Source organism: Hemitrygon akajei, chromosome 14, assembly GCF_048418815.1.
Source record: "Hemitrygon akajei chromosome 14, sHemAka1.3, whole genome shotgun sequence".
Lineage (NCBI taxonomy): Eukaryota > Metazoa > Chordata > Chondrichthyes > Myliobatiformes > Dasyatidae > Hemitrygon > Hemitrygon akajei.
Genome location: NC_133137.1, coordinates 94,645,029 through 94,672,106, shown reverse-complemented (window position 1 = coordinate 94,672,106; position 27,078 = coordinate 94,645,029). Strand labels below are relative to the sequence as shown.

The 27,078-nt window shown below is 37.4% G+C and overlaps 1 protein-coding gene across 10 annotated transcripts in view; it reads right to left on the bottom strand.

The window, feature by feature from the left end:
* kmt2e (lysine (K)-specific methyltransferase 2E) overlaps positions 1 to 27,078 on the bottom strand; it is a 123,122-nt gene that overhangs the window by 30,473 nt on the left and 65,571 nt on the right. For 8 of the 10 annotated variants that reach the window (XM_073066651.1, XM_073066654.1, XM_073066656.1 and 5 more), the window contains 8 exons: positions 23,050 to 23,088; positions 14,674 to 14,913; positions 13,096 to 13,226; positions 10,647 to 10,764; positions 8,243 to 8,352; positions 7,116 to 7,380; positions 6,864 to 6,962; positions 1,821 to 1,982 (listed from right to left, as the gene is read on the bottom strand). In XM_073066651.1, coding sequence (XP_072922752.1) covers positions 1,821 to 1,982; positions 6,864 to 6,962; positions 7,116 to 7,380; positions 8,243 to 8,352; positions 10,647 to 10,764; positions 13,096 to 13,226; positions 14,674 to 14,913; positions 23,050 to 23,088 — 1,164 coding nt within the window. The remainder of the gene's footprint in view (positions 1 to 1,820; positions 1,983 to 6,863; positions 6,963 to 7,115; positions 7,381 to 8,242; positions 8,353 to 10,646; positions 10,765 to 13,095; positions 13,227 to 14,673; positions 14,914 to 23,049; positions 23,089 to 27,078) is intronic. The other 2 variants (XM_073066655.1, XM_073066658.1) reach the window with 2 other exon arrangements.

The window sequence follows — 27,078 nt, the reverse complement described above, 5'->3', positions numbered from 1 at the left end:
AGCACTACAGCAGTTACAGGCCCCTAGGCACACGAAGTCCATGGCGAACTAGGTCCCATCATTCCACACAACTGGACTCTAACCTTCCATACCCCTCCAATCTATGTATCTATTCAAATTTCTATTAAATGTTGAAATTGAACCTGCATCCACTACTTCTGCTGCAGCTCGTTCCATACATCTTACCACCTTCTGAGTAAACAAGTTTCCCCCTCAGGTTCCCCTTAAATTCTTCACCTTTCACTATCAACCTATGACCTCAATTCTAGTCTCACTCAATTTTAGTGGAAAAAGCCTGTTTGCACCCTATCTTTACCCCTCATAATTTTGTATACCTCTATCAAATCTCCCCTCATTCTCCAATGCTCCAAGGAATAGTCATAACCTATTCAATAATTTCATGTAACTCAGGCCCTCAAGTACTGACAACATCTTTGTAAATTTTCTCTGGGCTTTTTCACTCTTATTGATACCTTTTCTCTAGGTAACTGACCAAAATTGCACTCAAGATTCCAAATTAGCCCTCATCAATGTTTTCAACAATTTCAATATAACATTTCAATTCCTGTACACAATACTTGGATTTATGAAGGCCAAAGCTCTCTTTACCATCCTATTTACCTGTGACACTGCTTCCAAAGAATCATAGATCTGTATTCCTAGACCCCTCTGCTCTACTGCATGACTCAGTGCTCTACTGTTCACTGTGTAAGTCCTACCTTAGTTTGTCCTCTCCAAGTGCAACACCTCACACTTGTCTTCATTAAATTCCATCTGCCTTTTGTCAGCCCATTTTCCCAGCTAGTCTAGATCCTGTTGCAAGCTTTGAAAGCCTTCCTTGCTGTCCACAAGCCCCTAATCTTGGTATCACAGGCAAATTTGCTGATCCAGTTTACCACATTATCATCCAGATCACTGATACAGATGACAAAAACAATGGACCCAGCACCAAACCCTGCAGCATACCACTAGTCACAGGCCTCCAGTCAGAAGGCAACCACTCTCTAGCTTCTCCCATGAAGTCAATGTCAAATCCAATTTACTACCTCATTCTGAAAATCAAGCGACTGAACCTTCTTGACCAGCCTCCATGGGGGACCTTGTCAAAGGCCTTGCTAAAAACCATGTAGACAACAACCACTGCATTTCCCTCCAACAATTTTCCTGGTAAACTCAAAAACTCTATGAGACTGGCAAGACAAGACCTACCACACACAAAGACATAGACAGGCACTGTCTATCAAAATACTTAGATATACAGTCCCTTACAATAATTTCTGTCTTGATTACTGATTGCCTAGTGAGCAGAGGCGAAAATAAAATTTTAAGTATCTGGTCATGAGAGAAAATAACAAAAAAAACATACTAAAAATCCAGGAAGAAATACCATACATTAAAAAAACTTGAAACAAGCAATTGAAAAATATAGTTAAAGAATCCAAGAAGTGATATGATAAGCATATAGCATGTGTGTAATAAATGTAGCAAATTAATGGGACTATCAGTGTTTCATATCAAAGTCAAATACTTTTAGTAGTTGAAGAATAACAGGAAAGCATAATAAGGGGAAAAATTCAAAACAAAAGCAGTCATTAATCATGTTTCTAACTTGTTACAGAAGAGGCTTGCAAAATACTAATTAGCAAGCAACTTAACAGCAACTTTTATAAGTGCCCTAGAAGCTACTTAATAAACTAGAATCTAGTGGACCAGATTTCTGAATTTCTGAAAAAGGGATAATGAAGAGCTTGGATAATAACATTAATGGCAAGATAATAGCAGCTAGTGTAGACTTTAAGGGAACAACAAAAATATCATACCTGTGTGGAATCCGAGATGGCTACTGCTTGTGTTTCTTTAGTCTCTAGTTTAACATCTTTTGCTGTGCTGATTCGCTCTAAAGCCTGTTCTCTTCTTTTCTCCCTCTTCTCCATCTTTGCAAATGCTTGCATGATGGCTTCCATTTTTCGTTCTTCTCTAGTCTATTAAAAAATAGGACAAAATAAAAAGGTGTCAGCCAAACATAGTATACCAAATTATGTTAATATAACATTCTATTGTACACGCAGATTCTTAGATTGCATCTAATAATGTGTTTATGAACATATTATCTTCATTAGCTCAAATAGAATCAGATTTATTGTCACTGGCATGTGACATGAAATTTGTTAACTTAGCAGCAGTAGTTCAATGCAATACATAATATAGAAGAGGAAAAAATAAATAAAATAAAAATAATAATAAGTATATCAATTACAGTATACGTATATTGAATAGTTTTTTTTAAGTGCAAAAAACAGAAATACTGTATATTAAATAAGTGAGGTAGTGTCCATAGATTCGATGTCCATTTAGGAATTGATGGCAGAGGGGAAGAAGTTGTTTCTGAATTGCTGAGTGTATGCCTTCAGGCTTCTATACCTCCTACCTGATAGTAACAGTGGGAAAAGGGCATGCCCTGGGTGCTGGAGGTCCTCAATAATGAATGCTGCCTTTCTGAGACACCGCTCCTTGAAGATGTCCTGGGTACTTTGTAGGCTAGTACCCAAGATGGAGCTGACCAGATTTACAACATTAATTAATATTAAAGTGGATAAATAAGTAATGCATTTTTTCATTCAGATTGTCTATAAATTATAAATTGAATCCAGTTCCGTTTATACTTAATCATGAATCCTGTCTACGTACATCATAAATTCATTACATATACAGTTGGCCCTCCATATCCGCAGATTCAACCAACCACCGATCGAAAATATTTGAAAAAAAATTCCAGGAAGTTCCAAGAAGCAAAACTTGAAGTTGCCTCGCGCCGAGCACTACGCTGAATCCACGCAAATGAAGTGATGTGCAGACATGGCCTGCTGTAGCCTCCCGCCATTTCACAGATCCTCAGTCTCTCTCCAGCACTCATTGCTTGAGCATTGTTCACCTTGCATCTCGTTTGTTCGCTACTTGTGTTGTGAGCGAGAGGATGGATTTTAAGGCTAGTAAGGGATGGCTGACTAGTTACGTAAAGCACTACAGCCTCAAGAACTTAAAGATCACGGGAGTATCTGCAGTGGCTGAGGCCGAGGCAGCATCAGCATTCCCAGTAGAGCTACAATGGTTGCACCTGTACTGGACATGTACAGACATTTTTCTTGTCATTATTCCCTAAACAATACAGTATAACTATTTAAATAGCATTTACATTGTATTAGGTATTATAAGTAATCTAGAGATGATTTAAAGTATATGGGAGGATGTGTGTAGGCTATATGCAAATACTACGCCATTTTATATAAGGGACTTGAGCATCCGCGGATTTTGGTATCCGCAGGGGGTCCTGGAACCAATCCCCCACGGATACCGAGGGACGACTGTACTAGCTTTTCCTAATAACACTTGGTCTTATTCAACTAGATACACTACTAACAAAAATCTAGTTCTAGCTCTAATGCTATATTAAAAAGATACACACACAACATGGCCCTAATACTTATAGGCAGGAAAAACAGGTTGAGAAGGATCTGCTGAGCACAGTGGCAGGACCTCTTTATATATTTTTTTAACTAGATGGTAAGATGGCGGCACACATAGTCACAGCAGCCTCTCTGGATCCAACCAAAAGTGTAATTGTTCATCCTTCACATCTTTTTTTCCAATCGTAAGAAACTACCGGATATCAAGAACATCAAGTACTGCAGGTCAATCCAATCAGCAAATTGCTTGATAGCAATGAAATTGGACATTGCGCACTGTTGTGTTATTGCCTGGACTTGTTGTGTATCGTTGTGTGAAGGCAGTGCACAATCCAACAAATGGTGAAGGTGATTGTACTGGACGTTTTTATTGTGATCACAAGATCTTGATTAACATTGGTAATGTAGAATACTGCAAGTCTGGTTCACTGATTCACTGGTGAGATCGATGGCAGAGGAGCTGCGTTGCCTCAGTTGTTACATGGACAAGGACCTCATGCCGCGATATCACTTGTTGCAGCTGCCGAGGGGAAGAGATGGCGTGGGAGATAGCAGAGGTCTCTATGGGTGCACTGGAATCCGTACTGGGTTGGGAACTGGTCTCTCCCATTGGTGCTGCCCTCCCATGTTTGTTTGATGGAAGTTAAGATGGACCAGGACAACATCCTATGCACCATCAATCTACAGGCCATGCCACTCTGGGACTTTGGCTATGTATTTTATTGTGACTATGTTTCTCTGCTGTCGCTATGTGTAATGTGATGTGTGCTGTGGTAGAGTTTTGTACCTTGACCCCAGAGGTATGCTGTTTCATTTGGTTATATTCATGCATGTGGTTTATTTGATTCCTGTCCAACACTCAGCAAGTTAAAACAGAAGTAGAGACAATCAATGATTTCAGAAAGAAATTGAATAGGCAATGATGAAAAATAATCTTGCAGGGTTATAGAGATGAATACAATTGAGAAGAAGTAGCCGCAGGACTTCTTAATATAGCCTCTGGATTTTGTCTCATAGTACTAGTTTAAAATACAGGCAAGGAATTTCTTTGATAATACCTACTAAAACTTCAGCTGATGAAACTTGATGAACAATACTTGAAGCAAGGCAGAAAACATACTGCGTGGAGGCTTTCAAGCCTTTCATCAAGAGTGGTTTGGTATCACATGATTGCTTCAAGGTGAGTGAAATAACACAAGAAATAAAGCTCCTTGACCTTGTCCCTATCAATGCACCCACTGCAAATACACCCATTAATAATAGTAATGGCAGGATTGACATTATTACAAAATTTGCAGAGATGTAGTTCCACCTTCATAACGAGGTCATCATCAGATTCTAGAGCACTATTACTGTGCTAAATGGGATAAGCTCAGGAAAGATGAGGCAGATCAAAATGATCTACCATGAAGGACTTTGTAGCAAAGTAGTTGCAAAAGTATGCATAATCCTTAGTCTTTATCCAAACGTACCACACAAGCCAGAATTAAATGAGCAAAAAAACATGGTTGTTGATGGCTTCTACCTGACTACGTGGAAACCATCTAACTACCCACATACACGATGAAATCTGCAGATGCTGGAAATTCAAACAACACACACAAAATGCTGGTGGAACACAGCAGGCCAGGCAGCATCTGAAGGGAGAAGCACTGTTGACGTTTCGGGCTGAGACCCTTTGTCAGGACCCACATTTTTGTTTTGTTACAGCAGCAGTACAGTGGAATCCGGGCAAGTCTGAAGTTTATGAAAATCAAAGTGTAATCTCTCCAGTGGCTGAATCACATCTCTCACAAATGAAGGCGACTGAGGTTGATGAGCATCCATAATCACTGCAATAATTTTTGAGGACACAATCCTAGACCCAACAGTCTGTACAAGTAGAGATTAATAGGCGTTAACAGAAAATAAACTTGGAGTTATGGGGATAGCACAGCAGAATAGCACTGACTTTGGCTGTTCTATTAGGAAACTTTCATTATAGGATGTGACAGAAATATACAATATGAAAATATGTCTTCAGCTGATCTATGGTAACCAAAATGTCAACCTATGTGAATCCCCATTTTCCTGAATTTGGTTCCTATTCCTCAAGACCCTTCTAAACAATCTGCCTGTCTGAATTTTTTTCTTTCGAACATTGTAATTGTTCTTTCCTCAACTGCTTTATCCATCACCTCAAACCATTACCCATCAATCCTTTTGTACGAAAAAACTGCCCCTCAGATCTCCTGTGAATCATCTTAAACCTCTGATTTAGATTCCTCTACCACAGGGAAGAAAGCCTGTGACTACCTACCCAATCTCTGCCTCTCAGTTATATAAGTGTCTATATGGATCTTTGCTCCGGGGAAAACAGTTCCAGCCCATCCATTCTCTTTTCAAGCCTTCCAGTCCAAATGTTCCTCTCTAGCTTAATTAAATTTTTCCTACAGTACGGTAGCCAGAGCAGCACAGAATACTCTAAGCATGCCCTATCCAATAATTCACAGACAATTTCGCAATTTTAATTCCATTATAATTCCTAAATCACCACTTATATGCAAGTTAACACACCCTTCTAGCTTAGAAATATAATCCATTTTTCCATCAGTGTCACAATGGTAATAGTGAGAATGATGAGTTGGCTGGTCTGCCAACCAAGTCGACATTCTGTAAAAGAATGGAAAAACCCTCCCCTTTATGAACTCCCACATTGTGATATACCCTATGTGTCATAAATGAGAACAAATTGATTGCAGGAAGGTATTTTAACACTGGTTAATAGTTAAAAATAACAATTTCTGAATACCAACATTATTTAACCAATTTCAAATTATGTTTTAAAGGAAATTTTACAAATTTTGTGCAACACTATTAATCATTAGCATTCCATGCCTTAGCAAAATAATTAGATTATCTGAAACTGGAGAAGGAAATATCTCATATGTAAAAAATGGCCATGGATTACAGGAGGAATTGCTCCATTGATATCTCTGCTCCATATTATTCATAAGAAATGCTGATAAAAAGCTTATAACCTCAATAAGTAATGTACTCTTGCTCTTATTAGATAATTTCTAAAAGTCACTTGAAAATTATAATTACTGAAGTTACATACAGGTTTGAAGAAGTAAAGGCCATAATTTAAGATATCACAGGCAGCATAGCAGGGCAAACTGTGCTACTACAAATACACATTAATGCAAGACCAGCAGCAATAGCCAAAAGACATTACATCCTTCAACATTACAATCTGACCAGTGACTCCCATTAGGAGCTAATCGAGCAAAAAGAATCCTACAGCACTAATATGATAATTCTAATGTTTAAAGCAGCAACATTTAGCAATCATTAAAAGCTGTTAATGTGCCTGAAGTCTTGTAATAGCATGAAGCAGCTATTTGCCTGTCAACTTACCATCTTTCTTTTTCTCTCTGCAATCTGCTCCTCAGACTCCATCTCTACTTCATTGCTAACTGGAGGTTTTTCTTCTATATCCTCAATAAAATCTGGCTCCTGCAAGATGGAAATGACTGCTTTACATGATCTGCACTACTCTCTCTACAGATGATGGAGAACTATAATCTTGCTAGATTAGTCACTACTGGGGTATACAGCTGGCCATCAAAACAAGTTTATTTCCTGTATCAAGCACTACTACATTTTTACCTGATTGTTAGTCAAAGACACCCTGAGAGGAGACAGTTTCCTCTGTTTGTTATCTAATCCTTTAGATTTGGTGGCCATTCCTTCAGTATCAGAAGAAATATTTTGATTTTGAGCATCCTTTTCTTTTATGCTGTCCTTTTCTTTCTTTCCTTTTTTCCTTCTTGTTTCATAACCAATGCTGATGTTCTCGGTTGGCTCCAAATTTTGTTTGAGGACTGGACAATCTGGATTCCCTTTCAGACAAGCACAGTCCACTTTGTATTTGCTGTACGGAGGGATGAACAAACAATTATACTCTGATGAACATTATGAATAAAGTAATTCAGGCAGTTTTGCATGTAACAAAGGCCAGCCTTAAATAAATACCAATTCATTATATTCAATAATGAAACTGATTACTGGAATGAACCAAGAAGAATATTCACAAATAACATGCAGACTTTCAATGAACATTGATTAAAGTAAATTCAAAGCACTTTGCGAAAATGTGCAGTAGGCTCTCAACATTACTTCCACAAATTTCTCATCTCATTAGTGCTTTTCTGCTTATCTCTTTCCCTCACTTTTTGTTAAACCCCTTTCTCAATTTTACTTTCACTTGCATCTCTCAGCTCCCTCTAACTGTAGACTTTCCCACTTCCTTCACCTGTGCTCCTTGCCCATCAACATTAGCCATGCTCTTATTCATCACTGCCTTTACATACATCACTAGTTATGATCAGCTTTACTTCTTTCTCTTCTCTATATTCCTACTCTAAACTTACTTTTTACTAATTTCAACACCTTTTTCTATTGTGCCTTTTGTCTTTTTCAAAAAAATTCTCTTCCCGTTGCCTATGCAAATTTTCAATTGAAATAAGAGACATCAGTTCTTGGACAAGTAAGAGTTAAAAAAAATACAGCAATGAAATCATTCAAGTAACTTTTCAATATTACACTAAAATTTTTTTTTGAAGCACAAAGTAACTATTAGAAGATCCATATTTGTCTGTATTCTTTTTAAAAATTTAAATGTTACTCGTTTTCAACTTCACTCAAACTTATGGCATTAGATCACACCTAAGCACCAGACACACCCAGACTTACATCTTCATCACAAATACTACTGCCCCCACTCAACTACTTACCAGTTTCCATAATCAAAATCAAATCCAATAGTAATTTCTGTACCCTTTGGAATGTTTCTCTTGGAGTATATATGAAGATGAATCATACCGTCTTCAATTATATGGCGAACCTACAAATGTAAAAAATAAACAGAACATTTTACTGGCCTGAATTTCACAAAAAAAAAGCATCACCAAGATCATCTGGGTACTATTATTAAAAAGAAGAAACAAACAACTACTGGTAACAGCACAATTAAGTATGGAATTCAGAAAATTACTGTCTCAAAGGCTCCTATGATAACTTTGAGCTCCACATATTACAAAGTTAAACCATGCTAGAGACTTGATGACATTTCAGTATAAGGAACAATAATAATACTGTTTCATTACTTATCTGATGATTACATTGAAAACTCACCAGAAGGACTATTCACCCAAGATCTCTAATTTCTGCTAACAGCCTATTTGGCACTAAAGCTTGTGGCTTCGTAACAATTCCATTAGATTTAAAAACATAAGCAAAACAAAAAAATTCTGACTCCTCTCTCAAATCTTATTTTTCTTCCCACGGAAAACAGTATAATCGACGTTTCGGGCCAAGACACCTTACCAAAAAAGGTAAGGTGTAGATTTAAAAGTTGCGGGGAGGGGAAGGAGATACAGAAGGTGATAGGTGAGAAGGGTGAAGTAGAAAGCTGGGAAGTTGATTGGTGAAAGACAGAGCTGGAGAAGTGGGAATCCAATAGAAGAGGACAGAAGACCAGGGAAGAAGAAAAAGAGGGGCAGCAGCACCAGAGGGAGGCGAGGGGCAGGTCAGGAGTGGTGAGAGAGGGAAAAGAGCATGGAGAATGAAGGGGGGGGGGCAAGAAATCGATGTACATGCCATCAGATTGGAGGCTACTCAGATGATATACGAGATGTTGTTCCTCCCACCTGAGTGTGGCCTCATCGTGACAGTAGAGGAGGCCATGGACTGACATATCGGAATGAAAATGGGAAGTGGAATTAAAATGGGTGGCCACTGGGAGATCCCGCTTGTTCTGGCAGACTAAGTGTAGGTGCTCGGTGAAGTGGTCTCCCAAACTATGTTTGGTCTCATCGATATACAGGAGGCCACACTGGGAGCACCAGATACAGTAGATGACCCCAACAGACTCACAGGTGAAGTGTCACCTCACCTGGAAGGACTATTGGGCCCTGAGTGGTAGTAAGTGAGGAGATGTAGGGACAAGTGTAGTAGCTCTTGTTCTGCTTCTAAGGACAAGTGCTGGCAGGGATAAATGGAGAAGGGAGTCGTACAGGAGCAATCCATGAGGAACACCGAAAGTGTGTGTGTGTGTGGGGGGGGGGGGGGGAAGATGGACTTGCAAGCAGAACGAGTACTACACCTGCCCCTACACCTCCTCCCTCACTAATATTCAAGACTCCAAACAGTCCTTCCATGTGAGGCAACATGTCACCTGTGAGTCTGTTGGGGTCATATAATGTGTTTGGTGCTCCCAGTGTGGCCTCCTGTATTAATGGTGAGACCCAACATAGATTGGGAGACCACTTCGCCGAGCACTTAGCTCCATCCACTAGAAGAAGCACGATCACCCAGTGGTCACCCATTTCGATTCCACTTCTCATTCCCATTCCAATATGTCAATCTATGGCCTTTTCTGCTGTTGTGATGAGGCTACAGTCAGGTTGGAGGAACAACACCTTATATTCCACCTGGGTAGCCTTCAACCTGATGGCATGAACATTGATGTCTCGAACTTCCAGTAATCCCCCCCACCATTCCCAATCCTCTTTTTCCCTTTTTCACCAATCTCCTTGCCTGCCCATCGCCTCCCTCTGGTGCTCCTCCCCCTTTTCTTTCTTCCATGGCCTTCTGTCCTCTCCTATTAGATTCCCTTCTCCTGCCCTGTATCTTTTTCACCAATCAACTTTCGAGTTCTTTACTTCACACCACCCATCACCTCATGTTTCTCTCTCCCCTCTCTCCACCTTTGAAATCTACTCCATTTCTTTTTTTCTCCAGTCCTGCTGAAGGATCTCAGCCTGAAACGTCAACTGTACTCTTTTCCATAGAGGCTGCCTGGGCTGCTGTGTTCCTCCAGCATTATATGTCTGTATTGCTTGGATTTCCAACATCTGCAGATTTTCTCTTTTTTCTTCCCATTTTTGTTTTGCATTCTATGGATGATTTGGCATGGATTTAACTATACTGAATGACACCACCCTTCTCTGACCCTATGTGCCTCATTAACCATATTTCAAAATGCTATATATAGATGTTAACCCTCCTCACACACGTTCCAAATTTCCTATAGAAAGTGCTGAGTGAAATGAACTGTTAGCAGTATTTGTTCAATGCTGCAATGCTAATCACAAAATCAAAACCTTAGTTAATGAAACACGTATCAAACACACCCACCTCTGAATTTGGTATACATGATCGCCTAATGAACCTTGCTTCATTTCCAAATGTTCTTGCATCAACACACATTTCCAGTCCTCGAAAGTTTGAATAAAATAATACAAAGGGATAAGGTCTAGACATAAAGAGATAATTGTTCATTTATTTAAATAGTGTGTAACAATAACCTTTTGATCACCACTTCCCTACATTCAGCATCAATCAAGTCAATGGAACCAAATGTTCACAGATTAGTGTAATCTATCAGAGACTGGTATACACTAACAGACAGCATTGGCAAACAAAAAAATTATCTTCCACCATTTGCTAGAGCAGAGAAAAAAAATCCTTAAAATACTTTGAAAGGAAAATAATTTTGCTGACTCAAAAGATTTTCCCTGGCTAATTCTCATCTACATGTGATACCTCAGTAACATCATTCAAGGATTTCTTTAGCTCTATCTGTACATTGAGAATGAACATCCAAACTTACTTCTTCATTACCTAAATAAAGAAGGAAAACAATGGCCTATCTCATTAGTCATTAGGGAAGGCTGATGGAAAATTGGCTGCACTTACAGTGTAATGTAAAAATACTGAAGTTTTGATGCACCATTACATGATGCCAGTGTACTGCATCTAGAGCACTGTGTTGAGTTCTGGTCTCCATATTTAAGGAAGATATACTTGCATCAGAGGTAGTGTAAGGGAGGTTTCACAGGGTGATTTTGGGATAAATAAATAAAGATTGGGCCCTCAAGCTTAGAAGAGTGGGAGGTAATCCCGTTGAAAGATATAAGATTCTAAAGATAAGACCATATGACAGGAGCAGAATTATGCCACTCAGCCCATCAAGTCTGCTCCATCATTCAATCATCGCTGATTTAATAGCTCTCTCAATCCCATCCTTCTGCAACCTTTGGTGCCCTGAGTAACCAAGAACCTATCTATTTCTACTTTCAATATACTCATAGAATTGGCCTCCACAGTTGTTCATGGCAATTCATCATCCTCTGGCTAAAGACATTCCTTCTTATTTCTGTTCTACTCTGAGGCTGTGCCTGCGCTGGTCCTGGACTCACCCACTATGGGAAACATCCTCTTCACATCCATTCTGTCTAGGCCTTTCAATCTTCGACAAGATTCAATGAGATCTCCCCGCCATTCTTCTAAACTCCTGTGACTACAGGCCCAGAGCCTTCAAACGCTCCTCCTACATTAACCTCTTTAATTTCCAAAATCATTCTTGTGAACTTCCTCTGGACCCTCTCCAATGCCAGCACATCTTTTCTGAGATAGCATGCCCAAAACTGCTCACAATACTCCAAACTCTAAGTTCAATGTAAACCTATTGTCAAAGTACATACAAGCCACCATATACAACTCTGGGATTCATTTTCTTGTTGGCATTCTCATATTAACCATAACAGAATCAATGAAAGACCACCCAATTAGGGCGTTCAACCAGACAGCAGAAGACAACAAACTGTGCAAACAGAAAAAGAAATAATAAAAAAACAAACAAACAAGCAAGCATTAAGTGGTCTGACCAATATCTTATAAAGTCTCAACATCTCATCTTTGCTCTTAGCCCTCTTGGAATGAATACTATCATTGAATTTGCCTTCCTTGTCACCTGCTCAAACTGCAAGTTAACCTTTAGGAAATCCTGCACAAGCACTCCTGAGTCCCTCTGCACTCCTGATTTTTGAATTGTTTCCCTGTTTAGAAAGTAAGTCTACACCTTTATTCCCTCTACTGAAGCGCATGACTAGACACATCCCCACACTGCCACCTCTTTGCCCATTCTGCCAATCTACTCAAGACCTTCTGCAGACTCCCAGCTTCCATAACACTACCTGCCCACCACCCAATTGGGTTCGCAAAAGATGTGAGCATACCACAGCTGAGTGAATGTTTTCTCTGATGGGGGTATGTAAAAGTAAATGATTTCAAAATAAGAGCTTGCTCATTAATGGCAGAGTTGAGGAGGATTTTCCTTTTTCAAAGGGTTGTAACATTTTGGAAATCTCTACCAGACAGTTGTAGGAGTAGATTTATTGAATATATACAAAGCACAGAGTGATAGATATTTGGACTGAATGGAATCAAGTAGTATGGAGAGAAGTGGCACTAAGCCCAAGATTAGATCAATAATAATCTATGAATAGCAGAGCAAGTTCAACAGACAAATTGGCTTACTCCAGCATCCATTACTTATTATCAGAATTTCAATTACTACACTGGATATCAAAAAAAAGTTCATTATAGAGGCTGCTCTAACAACAATACAAAAGTGTAGGAAAGTGAACATTCAACATTTGAAATGATATGGCCAGACCACTAAAGGTACTTGAAACTGAAAGCATGTAAGAATTTCCAATCAAAATAACCACTTCAATGTTATTAGATGTTTAAAGAGCATCATGGTTCTAAAAAATCAGTGAACACCATTTCGTAAACTTGCCTTTTAAAGAAATGACCATTTGCTTCAAATTGTTCCCGTAGCATGAACTTCCCACGATATTCAATAATGAAAGTATCAGGAAGCAAGTCTTTGGAGGCTTTCAATATTTTTTTGTTTTTCTGCACTTGACTCTGAAGAAAAAAATAACATTTATTAGCTCATATATTGTTTGTGATATATGAAAATAGAACTGAATCAAGTCCACGCCACAAAAAAAATCACCCATCACAATTAAATAATAATATACATAAGCCACCATAATACAGAAAATGTCTAATATTTTCTCCAATTAAAAATATGAAATTTTACATTGGATTTCTTCTCAAATTTTATGCTTTAATATTCTAGTCATTAGTTCCTCAAACTATCATGTCAGAAATTATTTTAATAAAGTGGAAATTAACATTTTGTTAGTTTAAAATAGCAGCTGTTTGGAAGAGCCAAGACAGATATTTTGGTGAGAAACTGCAAACAAGTCCCTTAAGAAATTAACAAGAAATGAGAGGTAGGAGAAATATAGTGGATGTTGACTGAAGAAAAGCTTTGAACAAGAAAACACATGGAAGATGGTGAGAAAATGAATTAGGCAGATTAGAAAACTGGATTGAACTATTAGTTGGACAAAACGGAGTGAGTGTTAAAGCAGTATTTAGATGCAGGTAGCAATATTCTAAAGGCTTTATTTTGGGGTTACTTCCATTCAGTTATGTAATTATGTCAATTATTTGGAGTTACTCAAAAAGAGAGAAAGGGAAATGTCAAAAGTTGCAGAGAATAACAAATTAGGACATTTTTCTATGGAAAACCAAAGGAAAATGCAAAATCATTACCCTTCCATGCGCATTTACTTGGGAAGAGCAACTCTATATTCAATTAAGTATATTTTTAAAAACTTAGCTTGTATGTTTAAGGACTGTCCACTGGACCACATACTGCCACTCTCAGCAACCCAGTCTTGCAATAAGTATCTAAAACAGATGTCCTTATCTACATATGCATGTGACGTATTGCTTAATTACAGGAAATGTACAGTAAATATTTGCCATTTACCAAAATAACACATGGTGGATTGCATGTTTCTAATGAGTATGCACTTCCTGTTTCATACAGTGGAGGTCATTAGGTTCCCAGAAAACAGTCAAGAGCTAATTAAACTGTTTTGTAGAATTATAACACTCCTATAAAGATGGAAAATACAAGCATAAAATACTAAGCATTGCAGATATTAATTGAATTGAATTAGATGAGAGCACGTCAAAAGTAGCACATTATCCAGAATTATGGGAGTAAAGAAAATTTGAATCATTCTGGTAAATACAGATTTAAAGGTCTAGAACAAGATGAGAAAGTAACCAGGAATTTAATAACACATGGATACTGGGAATTGAAAGAGGATAGGTGAAAGAAAAACAGAGAAAAGATGAAAGAAATGTGGACAGAGGGTAAACATTAAAAAAAGGAGAGAGAAATCAAAGAGCAGACTGAGCAAAAGAACAAGAGTGAGTAAACAGAGGCAAGAAAAATGCTTTATGAAAACAATCGAAAAACTTTTTTCAATTTGTCAAGTCTATTCCTTACCTCTACTGGAGGCTTAAAGGCTGCAAGATTGGTACTTAGGTCTGATCTACTGACGACCTCCATTTTTTCATGTCCATCACCTATTTCTAATGCTAATCGGTGTGCTTCAAGGATGTTCTGAATATCCTCACTATACTGATTCCCATCTGCTTCTTCATATCGATCCATCCATGTTTTGATTTTGTTCTCCCACACAAAATTAGCATTATCAACAGCATCGGTTTCTGATACTGAATTTTGCTAAGGACAAGAAAGTATTAGCAAAAATCACTGAGTGTCAATTGAACATTTATCTTCTTCCTCCTTTCCCCATTAGCCAATAACATAATTAGCAATTATCAAGGAGAAAACATCATCCAACGGTGTCATCATGAAGATATAACCATTTGAAATTTGAAAAATGCTTTTTATTTTTTCTAACTACTTAAAAAATTGAGGAAGAGCAGTAAGACAGTTTGAACTAATGTACAGAACTATAAAACTAAAAGAGAGCTGAATGGGTGGAGAACAAAACTAAAATTAGCAAATTTGCCGATGACACAAAGCTGGGTGGCAGTGTAAAATGTCAAGAGGATGTTATAAGAATGCAGGGTGACTTGGACAAGCTCGGTGAGTGGGCGACTGTATGGCAGATGCAGTTTAATGTGGATAAATGTGAGGTTATCCACTTTGGTGGCAAGAACAGGAAGGCAGATTACTATCTAAATGGAGTCAAGTTAGGAAATGGGGAAGTACAATGAGATCTAGGTGTACTTGTACATCAGTCAATGAAAGCAAGCATGCAGGTACAGCAGGCAGTGAAGAAAGCTAATGGCATGCTGGCCTTTATAACAAGAGGAATTGAGTATAGGAGTAAAGAGGTCCTTCTGCAGCTGTACAGGGCCCTGGTGAGACCCCACCTGGAGTATTGTGTGCAGTTTTGGTCTCCAAATTTGAGGAAGGACATTCTTGCTATTGAGGGAGTGCAGCGTAGGTTCACAAGGTTAATTCCCGGAATGGCGGGACTGTCATATGTTGAAAGATTGGAGCAACTGGGCTTGTATACACTGGGATTTAGAAGGATGAGAGGGGATCTGATCGAAACATATAAGATTATTAAGGGATTGGACACGCTGGAGGCAGGAAGCATGTTCCCGCTGATGGGTGAGTCCAGAACTAGAGGCCACAGTTTAAGAATAAGGGGTAGGTCATTTAGAACAGAGATGCGGAAAAACTTTTTCACCCAGAGAGTGGTGGATATGTGGATTGCTCTGCCCCAGAAGGCAGTGGAGGTCAAGTCTCTGGATGCTTTGAAGAGAGAGTTAGATAGAGCTCTTACAGATAGCGGGGTCAAAGAATATGGGGAGAGGGCAGGAACGGGGCACTAATTGTGTATGATCAGCCATGAATGGCGGTGCTGGCTAGAAGGGCCGAATGGCCTACTCCTGCACCTACTGTCTATTTTTAGTCTACAAAATTTCAAATTGAAGTAATCAAAAATACACCCACTAAAAATACAATTGAGGAATGTGGAGCCAATGATCAAGATTTTCAAAAAAAGAGTCAGAGCACCAACATGTACATTAGCACTGATGTAACTCAACAGAGTCACTTTTTCCTGTCTACACAAGTTAACTTTGATCAAATTATGAGTATTAGCTATAGTTTGAAATGGTGATTCCAGTGTAATACTTAGAACAATTTGAACTAATCAACAATAGTTAGATGTAATGCTCTCTCTCTCTCTTTCAATCTTTTTATTAATATTTAGAATATTATGAATGAGATACAATTCAAATAATGGTAAGGGATTACAAATATATAGACTCCCATTATACATAAAGAAATACATAAACAATGAATACAGCATAAGTAAGTTTCCCAAAACATAAACCATATAGTATATATATGAACAAGGTAAGTTTAGATATTCCATAATATATAGTATAAAAAAGAGAAAAAAAAATCTATCTAAGAAGGTTAGCTAATCTACTAATCTAGTATCAAGAAAAAGAAAAAAAAAACAAAGAAGAAAAAAAAACTAAAAAAAACTTTTAAAAAAGAGGGAAAAAAAAGGGCTGTTCATAGTATCTCACGAGCATACATAAACATCAATGACGTCAACTCCGATCCTCTCAACATACATACGATTAAAGCTGAAAAAAAAACCGATAAGCCTGGCACAGGGCCATTACATCATATGAAAATATTGAATAAATGGTCTCCATATCTTTTCAAATTTAATAGAAGTATCAAATACAGCACTTCTAATTTTTTCTAAATTTAGACATAACATAGTTTGAGAAAGCCAATGAAATACCGTGGGAGGATTAATTTCCTTCCAATTCAACAAAATAGATCTTCTAGCCATCAAAGTGAGAAAAGCAATCATTCGACAGGCGGAAGGAGATAAGTGAAGTAAGTCCATCATCAGTAAACCAAAAATTGCGGTAATAGGATGGGGTTGTAAATCAATGTTCAATACCGCCGAAATAATATCAAAAATATCTTTCCAATATTTTCTCAAAAGTGGACATGACCAAAACATATGAGTTAAAGAAGCGATTTCTAATTGACATCTGTCACAAATAGGGTTTATATGAGAATAAAAATGAGCTAATTTATCCTTGGACATATGGGCCCTATGTACAACCTTAAATTGTAATAATGAATGTTTGGCACATATAGATGATGTATTAACTAATTTAAGAATTCTATCCCAATTCTCAATAGGAATAATAAGATTAAGTTCTCTTTCCCAATCATTTTTGGTCTTATCAAAGGGCACTGAACGTATCTTCATAATTATATTATAAAGTTTTGATATAAGCCCTTTTTGAAAAGGGTTTAATTCAAACAAACTTTCCAAAGTATCTGAAGACAGAGAATTTGGGAACGAAGGAAGTACCGTACTTAAAAAATGCCTAACCTGTAAGTATCTAAAAAAATGAAATCTAGGCAAATTATATTTATTAGCTAGTTGCTCAAAGGACATAAAACAGTTGTCCAAAAATAAGTCGGAAAATCTTAATAATCCCTTAGTTTTCCAAGCCAAAAAAGCATGATCTATAATTGAGGGGTGGAAAAAACAATTAGATACAATAGGACTATTTAACACGAATTGAGTCAACCCGAAAAATTTTCGAAATTGAAACCATATACGTAAGGTATATTTAACTATCGGGTTGTCGATTCGCTTCGGCAATTTAGAAAGAGCAAAAGGGAGAGATGTCCCTAAGATAGAACCCAGAGCATAAGCAGAAACCAATTTGGTTTCCAAACTCACCCAATGAGGGCCAAAAGGACCATCCCATTCTTTCAACCAACATATCAAATATCTAATATTAACTGCCCAATAATAAAATCTGAAATTGGGTAATGCCAACCCACCATCCTTCTTTGTCTTCTGTAAGTATATTTTACCTAACCTGGGATTTTTATTCTGCCATATATATGAAGAAATTTTTGAATCAACATTAGTAAAAAAGGATTTCAGAATAAAAATTGGTATCGCTTGAAAAACATATAAAAATTTAGGTAAAATAACCATCTTAATAGCATTAATCCTACCTATCAGAGATAAAGATAATGGTGACCACTTAGTAAACAAACCTTTAATCTGATCAATTAAGGGTAAAAAATTAAACCGAAATAATTCTTTATGGTTTTTGGTAATTTTAATCCCTAAATAAGTAAAAGAATCATTAGCTAATTTAAAAGGTAAAATACCATAATTTGGGACCTGTCTATTCAAAGGAAACAATTCACTCTTATTAAGATTTAACTTATACCCAGAAAACTCACTAAATTGAGCCAACAATGATAAGACTGCTGGAATAGATTTCTCAGGATTAGAGATGAATAATAATAAATCGTCTGCATATAAAGATACCTTATGAATATCTGTTCCACGATTAATACCCAAAATATCCTGTGATTCTCTGATGGCAATTGCCAAAGGTTCTAAAGCGATGTTAAATAGTAATGGACTAAGAGGACAACCTTGTCTAGTGCCCCGAAATAAACGAAAAAATGGAGATCTTTGATTATTAGTAAACACCGAGGCTACTGGAGTTTGATATATCAGTTTAATCCAAGAAATGAAGGTCGGACTGAAATTAAACTTCTCCAACACATAAAATAAGTAAGGCCATTCAACTCTATCAAATGCTTTTTCCGCATCTAATGAAATAACACATTCTGAAGTATTATGTGAAGGAGTATAAACAATATTCAATAATCTCCTAACATTGAAAAAAGAATAGCGATTTTTAATAAAACCGGTTTGGTCTTCCGAAATAATTTGGGGTAATACCTTCTCCAACCTAGAAGCCAGCAACTTGGAAAAAATCTTAGAATCCACATTCAATAAAGATATTGGTCTGTAGGATGCACAATCAGTAGGGTCTTTATCTTTCTTCAGTATTAAAGAAATGGAAGCTCTATAAAAAGATTGTGGCAACTTCCCCAATCTAATTGCTTCTTCAAAAACCTTGCATAGCCAAGGAGATAGAGTATCAGAAAAACATTTAAAAAATTCTACTGTATACTCATCTGGACCTGGTGCTTTCCCAGAATTCATTGAGGAAATAACCCCTTTAATTTCCGCATCCGTAAACGGAGTATCTATTAGTGAAAGATCATCAGATGATAGTTTTGGAAAATTCAATTTCCCGAGAAAATCACACATGGTATTATGATCCCGAGGGAATTCAGATTTATACAGGGAGGTATAAAAGTCTTGAAAAGACTTATTTATGTCATCATGGTTAACTGTCAAATCCCCATTCTGCTGTCGAACCTTAGTAATCTGGCATTTAACTGAAACATTCTTCAGCTGACTAGCTAACAGTTTTCCTGATTTATCACTATGTATATAGAAATCAGATCTGGTTTTCATTAATTGATTTTCTATCGGAGATGTAAGTAATAAACTATGTTCCATTTGAAGTTCAACCCTTTGTTTATAAAGTTCCATGCTAGGAGTAGTCGAATATTTCTTGTCAATCTCTTTAATTTTATCAACCAGTAAAAGAGTTTCCTTCTTAATGCGTTTTCTCAGACCAGCAGAATACGAGATAATCTGTCCACGTATATACGCTTTTAAAGTGTCCCAAAGTGTTCCGCATGAGATATCCTCCGTGGAATTAGTTGAAAAGAAGAAATCAATCTGTTCCTTCATAAATTTAATAAAGTCCGGTTCTTGCAATAAGGTAGAGTCAAATCGCCATTGTCTAGCATTTAAAGCTGTATCCGTAAAATTAATAGAAAGTTTTAATGGAGCATGGTCAGAAATAGCTATAATATCATAATTACAACCAATTACCGATGGAATAAAACAAGAGTCAATAAAAAAATAATCAATTCTCGAATAGGAGTGATAAACATGTGAGAAAAAAGAAAACTCTTTGTCATTAGGATGATGAAATCTCCAAATATCAAAAACTCCATTATCAGTCAAAAAGGAGTTAATACAAGTGGCCGACTTATTGGGTAGAGTCTGAATAGGTGTAGATTTGTCCATCAAAGGAATTAAACAACAATTAAAGTCACCACCCATTATTAACTTATATTCATTTAAATTAGGTAAAGAAGTAAATAAGGACTTAAAAAAGTCAGGACAATCCACATTCGGGGCATAAACATTAACCATAGCAACCTTTTTATTACCGAGTAAACCCGTAATTAACAAAAATCTACCATTCGGATCCGAAAGGATATCGTGTTGAACAAATGCAATAGAGGAGTCAATAAAAATTGAAACTCCCTTAACTTTGGCATTCGAATTCGAATGATACTGTTGACCCCGCCAAGACCTAAAAAAGCGATATTTGTCCTCCTTCCTCACATGAGTTTCTTGTACAAAAATAATATGAGCATTAAGTCTTTGGAATACTTTGAAAATCTTCTTTCGTTTAATCGGATGGTTTAATCCATTAGTATTCCAAGACACAAAGTTAATGGTTTGAGCCATGTTTCTAAAGTCATCCCTTTGGTATATAAAGGGTTAACCATGTTATAAACTCATGCATCCGGAAGAGGGACAAAAATAAAGAGAGGACCCGGAAGTGACGACATCGTAGACATATTTGTAGTTCAAGAACAGCCCAAGTAAAAAAACTAAAACAAATTGATAAGAGAAAAATTAAAAAAGAAAACAGACCAACCCCCACCCCCGTATGAAAAAGAAAAAAAGCCAAAATATGGCTAGAAAAAAGAAAAAATGAAACTAACTCTACCCCCATATCAGCGGCAGACCACTCCGTGTTTAACGGATATATATAAAAAACCACCCGAACTTTAAGAATTATGATCGCAGTACTAAAAACTGCGCTTCTTAATATGCTGAGTTGTAAAGAAAAAGGGAATAAAATCATTAAAAGTTTATAAATCGGGTTATAACCCAAACAAATCAAGAAGTATTTAAACTATGATAAGCGATGCATTATAGGAAGAAGACGAAAAAAGAAACAATAACGCCATCTTAAACTAAACCAATACTTTGCAAAAAACCATTATCTTGATATTTAAACAAAAAATTCACTTCGAAAGGTTAAAAATATACCTTCAAGGGAACAAAAATAATAGACAAAAATATAGTATAGTAGTTAAAGTGTATAAGACAGAGCGATTAATATAACGAAAACACACTTTAACTTAAATATGAAGTATAGGATAAACCTACACCAATAACCAGAGACTAACCCTGGTTTAAGAAATCGAAAACCATCTTTCACGATCAGGATCACTCATTTAATGGAGAGTAGTAACTATATCAGTAGGGAAGTTCTCCTCCAAATACTTTTTCGCTTCAAAGGTAGACAAAAATACTTTACGCGGAGCATTCGGGGGGGAGATCCTGAGCTTCGCCGGGTATAAGAGCGCAGGTTTTAGATTTTTCTCATAACATTCAGACATCAGAGATTTAAAAAGCAGCCTTTTTTTCATAACTTCTGGGCTGAAATCTTGCACCAAACGAAAACAATAATCACGAAATTTAATCATCCCAGCCCTTCGAGCTTCACGAATGAGTTGTTCTTTATCGTGTACGTAATGAAATCGGACGATTACCACCGGGGGCTTATCTGAAACCGTCGGTGATCGACTCCAAATTCTATGTGCTCGGTCAAGTAGCGGAGGGTTTACTGGAAAAACCGACGGAAACGCATCTTTTAGAAATTGAGCAAAGTATTTCGAAGGATCGCCTTGTTCTATGCCGTCTGGGAGACCAAGTATGCATAGGTTCTGTCTTCTGGACCGATTCTCCAAATCGACACTCTTGGCTTTAAGTGTCTCCACCAGTTTAATAGTCGAAATTAAATCCTGTTGCAATTTTTCAATTGTCAAATCTCGTTTCCGAGCATCTTCTTGCAGCAATGTGATAAGCGCTTGCTGCTGGTTAATTACTGAATCCGTCTTAACCATATAATCTTGAAAAACCTTTATATCTCGTTGAAAAGCCTGACGTTGTTCCTCAAATTTTTTATCCAAAAGCTCCATAAGCAGTTCATAAGTTAACTCAGTGCGTTGCGGTTGAGCTGGCTTCTTTCCATTACCGTTCGGGTTTCGCCCCGGTTCTCGTCCTTTGGATCTAAGAGCCATTTCTGTTTGCATATCTTCCAAAATTCACAATAAAATCTTAACAATAAGCCCGAGAAAGTAGCAAAAGTCTTTTGGTGTAGGTAACAATAAGTTGAATAAGGGTGATCAAAGGTTAAAAAAAGTAAAGATTATGGAGCGGATCTGAAACAGTACTCACTCCATGAGCGTCTCCCGCTGACCTCCGATGTAATGCTGATAGATTGTGAATCTAAAACACTACATAATTTATAAATAATAAAATTAGTAGTAATTTATCTTTTTAATTTTCTTAGATGAATGTTTTTGACTACTTTGGCTGGGAAGATATTATTCATCAATTATTTCTTTAAATTTGATGATCTACATACCATGATTTGCTTTGTTGGTTGAAATTACTTAATTATAAGATTCTTTATTTTAATACCTCTACATTAAAAATCAAAGAAATAAACAAGGGAAACACAAAACTTACAAGTTGTATTTTTGGCATTACTAGAAACATTATCGAAAAATATGACTGAAGAGTCCAAAACATGAAAATCCTACATCTATTGTCTAACTAGATGACTCAACAATCCATATCAAGGAAATGAGTCAAAATGATAAATAGTTTATATTGAAACATCATCCTTCAGCAGTTATGCCAAAAGTATCAAGAGTAAAATATCTAGCCCAAATGATAACTGTAAGATTGCGGGCAAAACTACAATTTTATTAAATATACATAACCACATTTATTGTAAAGTATTTCAGGCAGTGCACACACTTTCCATAAATACTCAAGCATAATGTTATTGCAGTTCTGAAATTTCTTACCTTTACCCTTGAAGATTTTCGAGATCCTTCCCGAAAAGGCTGAAAAATTGAAAATACATCTACTTAATTAATTGCAATAATGCCTAAAGTGCTTTGAGATCCTTTATCCTTTATTTTTTTGAAAATGTCAGGTGCATCTTCTCCAGCGTCAAGGTTGATCCTGAACCACAAGACAATAATGGCAAGGTTCAGGCACACTGACGATGAGACTTTATGAATTTATAAAGTTCAGGAAGCTCAGTTCATCAGGAAGCTTCTCTCCCTGATGAACTGCACACCTTTCCTACATACTTTAAAAGGGTGAATAACACTAGACCTGTGCAAATTCCCACATCTAGTTATCCTATGATCTCTGTCTCAGAAGCTAGTGTCAGAATATCTTTCAGAGGGAGAAACTTCACAAGGTGTCATGCCCTGATGATGTACCTGACAGGGTACTGACAATCTGTGCAAACCAACTAGCTGGTCGAAGAACATCTTCAACCTCTCATTGCTGCAGTTGGCGGGTCCTACATGCTTCAAAAGGTACCCAAGAAGATAAGGGTGACTTGTCTCAATGACTACTGCCTGTTAGCACTCACAGCTATTATGTTGAAGTGCTTTAAGGGGTTGGTCATGGCTAGAATTAAATCCTGCCTAACAAGGAACTGGACCCACTGCAGTTTGCCTAACAGCACAAGAGGACTACAGCAGACACAATCTCACTCACTCTCCACTCAGCTTTGGAGCACCTTATGACAGCAAAACATGCATCAGGCAGTTGATTATCAATTACAGCTCTGCATACAACATCATCACCCTCTTAGTACCAATCAAAAAGCTTCAAAATCTGAGCCTCTGCGCCCTCATCAGGTGACCAGTCAGTGCAGAGCAATAATATCTCCTCAATGACAATCAACAAAGGCACGCCCAAAGGATGTGTGTTTAGTCCACTGCTCTAATCTCTCTACATTCATGACTATGTGGCTAGGCACACCTCAAATGCCATTAATAAATTTGCAGGCGACACCACTGTTTTTGGCAGATGGCAACAAGGAGATATAGAGAAGTGAGATAAATATGCTGGGTGAATGGTGTCACAATTATAACCTCACACTCAACATCAACAAGATCTAGGGACAGATTGGGGACTTCAGAAGAGTAAATTGGGAGAACTCACAGCAGTCCTCACTGCTGGCTCAGTGGTGGGAAAAGTGAGCAGCTTTAATTCCTGGGTGTCAATATCTCAGAGGGACAATTCTTTACCCAATACATTGATGCAATCATGAAGAAGGTACCCCAGTGGCTCTACTTCATTAGTTTAGGAAGATTTTGAATATCACCAAAGACCAGCAGATTTCTATAAATGTATGATAGTTACATCACAGCCTTGTATCCAGGCTCCAGTTGACAAGATCACAAGAGACTGCAGAAGTTTGTAGGCTCAGCCTCTTCCATCAGGGCACAACCCTCCATGTCATCATGGACATCTTGAAGAGTCAGTGCCTCAGGAAAGTGACATCCATCATCAAGGACCCTTCCCATTCAGGATGTGGATTCTTCTCATTACCACCACCGGAGAGGTGATACGGGAGCTTGGAAGTTTTAACACTCAATGCTTTAACACAGCTTCTTCCCCTCAGCAATCAGGCCCATACACCAATGAACACTGCCTCATTATTTATGTCTTGTATTATTTATTCACATCTTTGAGCTGTGACCGTAGTTGACTTGAGTTCATGGTCGTACAAGGGAGGAATATTGAAGTGGTTTCCCATTGCCTTCTTCAGTTGTAGTGTCCATACTGGACGGGTAACCCTGGCCACTAATCGGCAGATTCATCTGCCTAGTGTTTTCAGTTTTACAATCATAAATTCCAATTGTAGAATCTGCTTGTAAAACCATCCACCACCTGCAAACCATGGCTTCACGTGACCCTGACTGGGAGGCTAAACAGGTACTACACCTGGCCCAAGGGTGACCAGTAAGGCTATTGGACAGAAGGAGCACCTTACACCTCCTTTTGCTGAGCAATTGCACAGCACCAACACTGATTATTTTAGTTACAACTAGAAAGCTGGAAGTTAAAAGAAGCAGAGGCACAGTTAATGAAAATGATCGATGGAGACATGATCGCCCATGCCAAATGGCAAGGCACCCGAAGAAAGAGTATTATATATTTATTATGTAACTTAAGAGTAATTTTATGTCTTGCACTGTACTGCTGCAAAACAAATTCCACAACATTTGTCGGTGATAATAACCCGATCTGATCCTGGGGAGGTAATATTCTGGCTATTTCTCATCTATTCAGTTTTTTTAAATTGTTTCATTCACAGGATATGGTCATCATTGACAATGCCTGAAATTATTGCCCACTCGTAATTGCACCTGAAGTAGAGGCAAATAAGCATCAATCATATTGGCAAGTCTAGACTCACTTGCAAGCCAGACTGGGCAAGAAAAACTGGCTCCCTTTCATGAAAAACACAATTGAACCAAGATTGGGTTTTACAACAATCTGATGGTATTGTAATACTCTAAGCAAGAATAGCTATTTTTAAATTTTTTGTAATTAAATTTCTCAGTTGCCACATTGGATTTGAGCTTTTCTGGACCAATGATCTGGAAACCCATCTGTTAATCAAGTAAGTTAACATCTATATTACTATAGCTCCACAGACGAAACAAAAGTTAATTGAAGATGCATCTTTGTAGGTCACTCAGAGATAAAAATCAGCTCATATGCAATTTGCACAGCCTCTTGCCATTCTTATTACAAAAATATTGAAATCTAATTGTCAGAATTGGGCATGAGCCACTACTATGTTATTCCATCATTATGACCTCCTCTTAGAGAAAAATCAAAAGATCAAACACAAACGTATACACAATGGTGAGCACACCGAGAAATTGCCTTGATATATTCACCTTTCCGTTAGACTGCCTAACAGCAAATTTACCCAGGTGACTTTTTCCTCAGATGCAAACAATCAAATTAAATTTACATAAAAATGACTATGTTTAATTATCTGAACTTCTCTAATTTCACTGATCCATTTGTTACTGAGGTTATAAATTCTACCATTTCCGAGATCAACAGCTGCCCATTATGCCTCTACAAAGTATCCGATTAACTGATAACAGGGAATGCCATTGTAATGCAATTAACTGGATGAGACTTCACATGTGAATTTGAAACCTTCAGCAAGCTGACTGCAAAACACAAGTAATTTTAGTTAATCTACATATGCAAGGTCGAGTAATAACTATTGGCATAAGAGGAGTGACCTTTGTGGTGATAATTTTATGAACAACATGTGCAAAGCACTGCAGGCTTAAGTGAATGCAGTATGACATTTTCAGCAGCTATTAAATGGGGACAGACAAGCATAGCACTGTTATGAAACACTGATTGGTCTGTGAGTGACTAATGGCATATGTAATTTGTCATTATGATTGAATATGCTTTAAACTAACACTGCATGATTAATGATGACAACAGCTCCATATCTACTGCCAGAAAGACATCAAGAAATTTGGCTTGAATCAGTCCAGGAAATGCCCAAGTCTTGGAGTAATGAAAAACATGGAAATAGTTATAATCACATTGCCCTCCAGGGAAATAAAAATTATTTCTTAATTGCGTAACACTGTCAGTGTTAATGTGAAGAATTTTGAGTGCAGTGCTTTTACAATTATGCCACAAAATTGACACATCTCCACAAGTGATCTAATGAAATAAAAAGTTACTGTAGCATCCTGGGTAGTCTCATGTACAGATCAAATAATTGCAATTGTGTGATAATATTTAAGAAAGGCACTGGAAATAAGAATTAGTAAGCTTATTTCCTTCGTTTTCCCTTAACAATGAGTTTAATACACAGTATACAACAGGAAACAAGTTCAAACAATGGGTATTAAAAATGAGTGTAAAGTTACAAGAAAGTAATCAGCAGGTTCTGATGCAAGTATTCAGAGTGTAATGATTTGTTTTCTACAAAATATAGAATAGTAATAATACAGGCATAAGACTTGTGTAAAATGGAC